We start from the raw sequence: 9,570 nt of genomic DNA on the forward strand, positions 1-9,570 counted from the left end.
GATACAACTGTTTGAAATATGCTAACATGTCTGCATATATGCAAGTCATGCCATTTCAAATCATAGCAATACATAACAGATGAAGGTTATTGAAGGCGCAATGACCTACGGTACTGTAAGAGTGTTTTCTATCAATAAATTAGTACCGCTCTTATGGTGAACAAATTTTCTACAGGATTATATTCACCAGGTAATAACTGGTTTGGTATTGGTATTATTTAGTAACACATATATCTGCAACGCCAATACTTTGAATAACAGGTCTTGTTCACTTTTCTAATGAAAATACCTGTCACAAGTCATGAATCTGTCATCTGTGTCATCTGTGTCTTTTTGGTGATTTTTTTATTTTTACAATTGAGAAGTCTGATTTTCATAGACTTGTATTTCTCTTCATTTTCCCATTGGTGTTTCTTTATTTGATTGGTGTTATATTGATAAAACTTAAAATCCTTCTTAGACTAAAAAATTAAAATTACATTTTACTGACCAAAGATTATTCATCAAGATCACATTCGCTTTAAGACAACACTTTTCAGTTTTACCTAAAAAAAAAACAACAATTACCCATGTTATTATCTTTCAACTGGATAGGCAGCTGTTTCACAGAACGGGTTTAAAAGCCGCGAAAATTTATAACTGCTTAAACAGTTTTAACATGAAATATTTAAAACCCACAATATAATCTGCTTCTTTGTCGAAGTCATTTCACCTCGTTTTTGAGTATATTTTAATTGTTTAAAAGAAAAATTGATGGTTTTTATCTTATCATATTTAACTATTTGGTTGTTTGGTTGTTTGTTTGTTTCCTTTGCATACGTTTAATTGGAGATCTCTAAGTTTGTATTCTCTATTACATTTATTAACAAACACAACTAAAATGTTGACATAGACTGATGGAGACATTCGCATATTTGTCTAATGCGAATGACCGTGACTTTGTTGCCTAAATATTTCTTAAATCACAGAATCAAATAATTTGTTATTGACAAAACGTTATACATCTTTCTTATACCTGCTATTTCGAATGAATTCTACATTTATAAGTTAATTAGATACTGGTTTACATTTAACAAATATTCAAGAAAAACAGTTAAATTTCTTTCTTTCTTATCAGTTTATATTTTGTCGTTACTAAAATCAATTACAGACGTCCTTCAAATGTAAATCGTAAATTTTCTGTAATTAATACAAGTACTTAGCATACGACACCGTTTTGTCTGGTGATATTGTCATATCCAATTTAGGTCCAATTTAGCTATAGTATAATATCCACTTAACTTTGCTATGATTTGACATACAGGAAAAATGATTGTATGAGTTATATTCATATTTGAGAAAATTGTGTTCTAGAACATTGAATCCTTTTAAGATCTAATACCGATAAACCTGATAAGACTATGGGAATGACTAAATAACACGAAAAACGTTTCAGAAGTTTAGAAATATCGAATGTCTTTTTGCTAATATGGTTAAAAAGTATGCACTATTATTATTGTTGTACTATCGCTTTACAGATATCACGAAAGACAATTGAAGCGGTGTCTAGTCCGGCCAAAGAGTAGGTCGTCGAAGAAGGCTAAATAAGGCAACCACTAAAACTTGAGCATTGATTCTTGTTCAGTGTTCGGCTTAAAGAACTTTTTAATGTCCTCGTTGTTTAAGACAATTGTGTAAGGTCTCAACGTTTGATATCAAGACTTAACGCACCGTTTAATTATTTTAATACCATATTTTCTTGAAATTAAACATATATTCTATGTTTATTTATCAATTTGGATATCAAAATAGCTTATTATCACATTTGATTGAGAGCTTATTATCACATATGATAGAGAGTTTATTATCACATTTGTGGAGAGCTCATTATCCCATTTGATAGAGAATTTGAGAAACGATAATGCTATTCGAAACTGTCGCACGATCTTCAAGATTATCAAAACATAACACATCAACTAGAACTCGTTTAACAATAATAAATCTTTTCACACTTACACAACTTTCGCACATGTATATAAATCTCTTCACACATAAAAAAAAAACTTTTCATACGTATAAAACTTAACGTATTTCACATATTATTCATCGAAAAATATCATCTTGCAATTCCCACAAAAGTTTTGTCTAGATTGACACATGGTTGAATACTATTCCAATTATGTCAATTCAGTTTTACAATTACACATTGTCTGAGTATAAACATTTTATTTCCTGCTCACACCGGAAGTTCAACGTGGGAATTTATTTAAGCATTTATTGTGTTAAAATGTATCTACGTTGACTTAAATCACTATTTGCGGTTATAAATCTTTTTTATTATAATTGTCCTAAGCCGTGAGAGAAAAGCGCACCGCAAGCGTCACGAGGAATAAAGAAATATAACGCCCATTTGTTCATCAGCCCTTCTCAAGTTGAAAACAAAGGATGAAGGGTATCAATCCATGACACAATTTAATCAACTTTTGCACAATTAAAAATCAATAAGAAAAGGAACAGCTCGTTTAATGATGTTCTCTTATGGAATTCTGTGCTAATCAACAAATAAGCCCTAACTGTGAATTAACAAAAACAAATATAAAAAAGAAGATGTGGTATGATTGCCAATGAGACAATTCTTCACAAGAGACCAAATGATACAGAAATTAACAACTATAGGTCATCGTATGGCCTTAAACAATGAGCAAAGCCAATACAGCATAGTTATGTTGTAATATCAATAATATATAGTTTATACAAAACATGTAGTCATAAATTAGCCAAACAATCAAACTGAAGATTGCAAATAACAATCACATGCTAACAATCAGAGATTTAAATTATACCAAGATCCTATCATATAAAGTTACATTAGTTGTCATCGAATTTACAAAACGATTGTATCTTCTTTGACCGTTTGACAGAAAGCTTAAAGACTTTGCTCTATGGTCGGGTTGTTGTCGTTTTGAAACATTCCCCATTTCCTTTCTCAATTTTATTTGCACATTTGTTTATCGTCATGTTTAACTGATTAAATTGAGAATGGAAATAGGGAATGTTTCAAAGAGTCAACAAATCGTCCAAAGAGCAGAAAACTGCCGAAAGCCACCAATGGATCTCAAAAACAGCGGGGAAATCCCACATCCGGAGGCGTGCTTCAGCTGGCCCCTAAATAAAATGTGAAACAGTTCAATGAAAGTGGACGTCACACAAAACTTCCAAACACATTAAAACTAAAAAAAACAAGATTAACTTAGTCAGGAGTTTCCTGTCTTACGACAGACTTAAAAATGCGATGGTTTTAACATGTTTTGTGAGGTCTCATTAGACCATACTGTTCCGTTTGTTTTGGATTTGACAATTAAATAGAGAATTTTTAAGACGTTTAGATCTTTTTAACAATTGTACTAGAATGACACCTTGTAAACGTAATCCCTTTGTGATCGTTTAACAGAAAATATGTTTATAATAAGAAGAATTGATTGTCAGCATGTGCATTCGACAATGCAGTACACGAATATTAACTATTTTTGACGGAGTTACTGTTGTAACACAATTGCATATTATGAATAATAGATATGCATTCAATGACAGATGGAAACCATATTACATAATCATTTATAACACAACTGCACACATGTTGGTGATGTATATATATAATTTCAATCATATTTAATTATCGTACATAAATATGCCAATCCATAAATTCCCCACGATTTCTTAATAATAACAATAATTATATGTCTTTTGAACTAATTATAGAAAAAGAAGATGTGGTATGATTGCCAATGAGATAATTCTCCAAAAGAGACCAAAACGACACAGAAATTGAGTATAGGTCACCGTATGGCTTTCAACAATGAGCAAAGCCAATACCGCATAGTCAGCTATAAACCTATTAACTGTGATGGCAATGTTATATGTTTATCGGATCAACTAAAACATGTATACTGAATATGTCTGTGCTGCTAGAATTTTATGTCTTTTAAAATGAAAAAATTAACAAACGGGAAGATGAAATTACCACTTTTATCGTTAAGTGTTGTTGTCAACCAATCCTTACAAATACTATTTATCGGTAGACACAGAAACCCCAAACAAACCCTGGTATTTCATGGCGGTATTCAAAAGAAATGTGGAGCAGGATCTTCTCACCCTTCCAGAGCACATATAATTTACATTGGTAATGGTGGAGTTTGTGTTGCTCAGTTTTAAGTTTTAGATGTTAAGTGCTGTTTACATGTTGTTCTCGTTTGATCTTTTTTCCGTTTTTTCACCAATCAACTCTGAATTCATAACAAAATATTACTGTATTTGGAACACTCCATTATCCCTCCTATAAATAAAAGAGCATGACCCTCCCCCTTTTTGTTTTGTTTTAAAGATGATAATCACAAGAGGTTTAAATTAAAAGTTATTTTCAACTACGGATGTGTCATCATACAAATATGGACGAGTCGGCTACTGGACTTTTTTCTATTATGATGAATACCCAACGTTTCTATCAAGTTCGGGGCCATTTATAGCTGACTATGCGATATTGAATTTACTCATTGTTGAGGGCCGTACGGTGACCTATAGTTGTACATGTTATATCCCATCTTCTATTTTATATGTATCTAAAGGAAAACTAAGCAGGTAATACATCTTATCTCGTTACTTTAAACAAACGCTAAAACGCTATTATGACAATACAATTCTATAATTTTACATTTACAGCGGTCAGTAATATCGACCTCATTTAAACCTATCATACTAAACTCCGAACCGACAGCAGATAATGAGATACATTTTGTGCGATAAATCCGATCAAAAAGCAGTGAAAACAAATAACACAGAAGATAGCGGGTAATTATGCAACATAAAATAATGTGATATGTCTACTAATTGATCAATCTCTATCGGTATTCTGTTTGCTAGCCGGTAGTTAAATGGTCCTCATTACAAGGGATGTATACTTGTTGTAAATTAAATAAGGTCCTTGTTCATGACACATAACAGCTGGCTGATAACTAGCAGTGTGTGTCTATATTTGTTATACGATTCAAGCAAGCAAAAAAAAACAGATCTAATAAACAAGTATTTTTCAGATGTGAGAGATAATTGGCTTCTTGTAGATAGCAATTTTCAAGTTATTTAAAATCGTACCATGTGTAGTTGTTCTTGGTGTTTGCTTTTTTTTAAATTGGAAGGGAGGGGGCAATTTTCATGTGGGGTGGCTTAATTTTTATAGGGAGTTATGGGGTACAGATTGGGAGAGATACAAGTCGCTCATTGATAGGTTATGTATTTTGCTCGTAGACCATTGTAAGCTGACCTATAGTGGCATGTATCCACCTTAAATGGTCTTTGTTGAATAGTTGTCGCATTGACATCCTTATTTTATATATAATCTGACTATTGATATCATGTTAACTATTTCCGATACACATGAATAAAATAAACTCACGAAAAACTCACGAAAAACTCACGAAATATACCACAGGCTTATACGTTTGTACCCCTTACGCACGAATCTTCTACAAAAGATTATTCAGTGACGCTCGAAAAAAAAGAAGTTGAAAGGCCAAATAAAACTCCAAGTTAAATGGGCACTGAGGACCAAATATTCCGAACGGTTATGTCATCTAACCACGTGGTAAAGCAGTAAACAATGAAATGAATAAATGGTTGTAGATGTATCAAGCTTGCTTGAATCTGATCATTGTGCTTTAGAATTGCTAACGGTTTTTTATGCCCCACCTACGATAGTAGAGGGGCATTATGTTTTCTGGTCTGTGCGTCCGTTCGTTCGTCCGTTCGTTCGTCCGTCCGTCCGTCCGTTCGTTCGTTCGTCCGTCCGTCTGTCCCGCTTCAGGTTAAAGTTTTTGGTCAAGTTAGTTTTTGATGAAGTTGATGTCCAATCGACTTCAAACTTAGTACACATGTTCCCTATGATATGATCTTTCTAATTTTAATGCCAAATTAGAGTTTTTACCCAAATTTCACGGTCCACTGAACATGGAAAATGATAGTGCGAGTGGGGCATTCGTGTACTGAGGACACATTCTTGTTTTATATTATAAATATCCGATGGCTTTTTTTTTTGCAGTGATTTAACAAGTTTACTCAAATATGAGATAAAGGTTGAGGTTTTATTTTTCGCATCTGCATCAATAATGTTTTATACCATACACTTTTATCTTCCAGTTAAACATTTTAATTGTTTCCTTTGACATCATTACAAAACCCATTTCAGTATGACAGGTCAATTTTGGTTGTAAGAATTTTCGGGGAAAAGTGCCAGCGAATGGTTTAATATGTCTTATTCTAAATTCCATTGTTATCTAGCAAAAACAATACATGACGTTAGCATAGAATGATAAATTGAACAGGAAATCTAATAATCGATCAAATGAAAGATTTTTTTTTATTGAAAGATTACTTAAAATGAAAAAAAAAACGTGATCGTTGCTTACAGTGTGATGCATTTATATTCTTGTAGAGTTCATTTTCCTACAGTGAGGGACAACATGCAATTTATTGATAAAGTACTCATAGACAGTTAATCTCAGCAAGATGATAAAAAAAACTATGAATACATAAGAGCGTTCTTGTGTTGGTAATTTACTACCAGTAAACAATTTTCACCTACTGATTTTAACATAAAATAATTTAAGACTAATTGATAAGCCATTATTAGGAGGCTTTAAGCCGTCACTGATGAGGAAAAAATCATATGTATGCTTGTAAATCATTTGTAAAATGTTTTTAATGTCTTTTTAAATATCAAAACATGATAAAGGTGCATTACATGAAAGAAATAATAACTTTCTCGATTTTCTGTATTTTGTCATAGAAAGGTAAACATGATTGTACTTTTAAAAGAGTGCAGTGATTTTTTTTAGTAAAAATTAAAACGCGACAGGAAAGGTATGCCACACACATTTCGGTTTTCCAATACATGGTATAAGTAGTATCAAAGGACAAGTTTCCATTACATTTTTTTAATGCCAAACGTGGCCTTGCTGCTGCATTTCAACTTTATTATAACATTTTTAAAGGACTCTTCTTTAGATCTGTTTTTGCAAAACTAAAAACTAGGTTTAACATATCACTTCATTACAGTACCTTGTAGGTTTTCAAGGTCAGCACATTTTTGTATATTGTCAAAATACGAAGATTTTTTGCACCTTTCGGACCTTAAAACTTAGGGAAAGCTTTGGCCGCAACCTAATATTCAAAATGGTCTGTAGTCAATATTTTACAATGATGGTTTTGAATACCTAGACAAAACAACTATAGCTGGACCAGGGGTGGTGGCCATAGTAAATCTATTCTGAATTATTCAAAACTTGACCAAAACTGACGTTACTTCACGAATGATTCATACTTCGGGGTCATTGCTTGGCCTTCCTCATTTTTAATGTAATGTGCCGAAATAAGGTTATTTTGTATTACATCACAACTATTTCTATGTGAAATGTGTCTATAAATCTGACATCAAAGTATGGCTAAAACATACTCCCAAAATTTATGCAACCAAAAAACGAGATTTGTTTTTTGTTTCATTGGGGAAATCATTTTATATTTGGTAACTTATATCCGCTCTTCAATATATCTATGGTATTTTAGTGTAGCAATTTAATAATAACTTTATCCGATAATACAAGAAAAATATTACTTTGATATTGTACTGACATAATTTATAACAAACTTTTGAAAAAAGTCCATCAGGCACGTGTTGACCTTTAAGGGGTTAGAAGAATTAGTCAGGTCCTTTTGGTTATACAGCTATTCGATTGTTTCGGTTCTTTTAAAAACCTCCTTGATTTACAAATGTTCGCTTATTAAGGTAAATCCAGAAAAGCGCTTAGAACGCATGAAATGTATGTGTTTGTTTTTATCTTTTTACAGCTGCATTCTGCTATTGTCACAACTATAGAAACTTATTGTGACACTTATAACTCATGCAAAAAAATACCAAAAAAAATGGTAAAATAGGAATAATTATAATAATATTATCATTCGATATTCTAAAAGTATTTTAACTCTTGCAACAACCGAGAGGAACATTGTGTTGCAATTTCATCAACACTATACTTTAGAATAATAAAGATGTTAATAGTTGCAATAATAGCAACGATAATCAAAAAAATATATAATAAAAATGAGTTTTATCATATTAATTAATAAGATAAAAGCAATAATAATGATAACAAAAAGTTCCAATAAAATGTAATTAATATTAAGATACAAACAAAGACGACTTACTTCATGAACGTTACAACTCCCACTTTCTCCACATCAGTTTTTAATCTTTGCCAAGATGTCACTAAAATAACTCTCTCTTTTTCCGTTAAACTAGGTGGTATATTCCCATTTTGTTCATTTTTAAAAGACTTTTTCTTAAAGTCAAATATTTTATGTCCTTTCGATTCAAAACATCCCATGATTTTACAATATTCCTTTTTCTCAGTATTTTTTTTTTTTACATTTCTATAATATCTATACTTATTGATGATTTTTATAAACAATTCACGTGGTATTGTTTTTCAAATACTTTTGATTCACGACGTCGTCATTGTTCGAGCATGCGCCAACATAAATACCGATCTGTAAGCAAGTTAAAGCAAAGGTTAATTTGGATATTGATTCACACTCAATAAGTCAATACCATATTATCCATGGTGTCACCGAAGTAGATCTGTTTCAGACACATTGGATGAAGAAAATGTTTACCGTCAGCCTACGCCATCATTTCATTTAATATGGAATCAATGTTATTGTATGATTCTGTTACACTGAGTTTTATTAATACCTTGAAAATCACCAATAAAGGAAACGGAAGAAATGTAAAATTTAATTTTAGTTATCTGTTCCGGGATGTATACAACTATCAAATAGACATCATAGGGCTCATGGGGTGAAACATGTGAAACAGAACCGCTTAATTACTACTATTTGATGACGATTCAATATATAAAAAAAAGAAGACGTGGTATGATTGCCAATGAGACAACTGTCCACAAGAGACCAAAATGACACAGAAATAACAACTATAGGTCACCGTACGGCCTTCAATAATGAGCAAAGCCCATACCGCATAGTCACCTATAAAAGGTCCAGATAAGACAATGTAAAACAATTCAAACGAGAAAACTAACGGCCTTACAATATGTATACTATATAGCACAGGCACTTGTATCTGAAAAATACTTATTTATTTTAATATAACATTATATAAAAGTATGCAGGTATATGTTTCTGTCAGAGACATGTGGTCCTGCTACATATATTCAGTAGACAAGGCGTGATATCTTGTTTGTGCGTCCGTCCGTACATCTGTACGTGTGTTCGATAAAAGTTATCGTCATGTTTTCGGTTAACGAATTTGGTCAAGGAAGTTAACCAAGACATTGTTGGAACATTAATTTAATACTAATTGAAATAGGAAGATGTGGTTTGAGTGCCAATGAAACAACACTCCATCATAGTCATAATTTTTTATAGAAAAACCATTATAGGTCAAAATACGATTTTCAACTTATAGCCTTGGCTCTTACTGAACAATAAGCTATAAAGGGCCCTAAAAACCATTCAAACGGGAAAACT

At 32.0% G+C, this 9,570-nt stretch overlaps 1 protein-coding gene across 1 annotated transcript in view; it reads right to left on the minus strand.

The window, feature by feature from the left end:
• Positions 1–8,542, minus strand: part of LOC139502233 (neuroglobin-like) — a 34,395-nt gene extending 25,853 nt beyond the window's left edge. The window contains exon 1 of the mRNA XM_071291666.1: positions 8,230–8,542. Within this exon, the coding sequence (XP_071147767.1) occupies positions 8,230–8,408 (179 nt within the window). The 5' untranslated portion in view covers positions 8,409–8,542. The remainder of the gene's footprint in view (positions 1–8,229) is intronic.
• Between the last annotated feature and the right edge of the window lie 1,028 nt (positions 8,543–9,570).

The sequence above is a fragment of the Mytilus edulis genome, chromosome 13 (genome assembly GCF_963676685.1).
Source record: "Mytilus edulis chromosome 13, xbMytEdul2.2, whole genome shotgun sequence".
Taxonomy (NCBI): domain Eukaryota; kingdom Metazoa; phylum Mollusca; class Bivalvia; order Mytilida; family Mytilidae; genus Mytilus; species Mytilus edulis.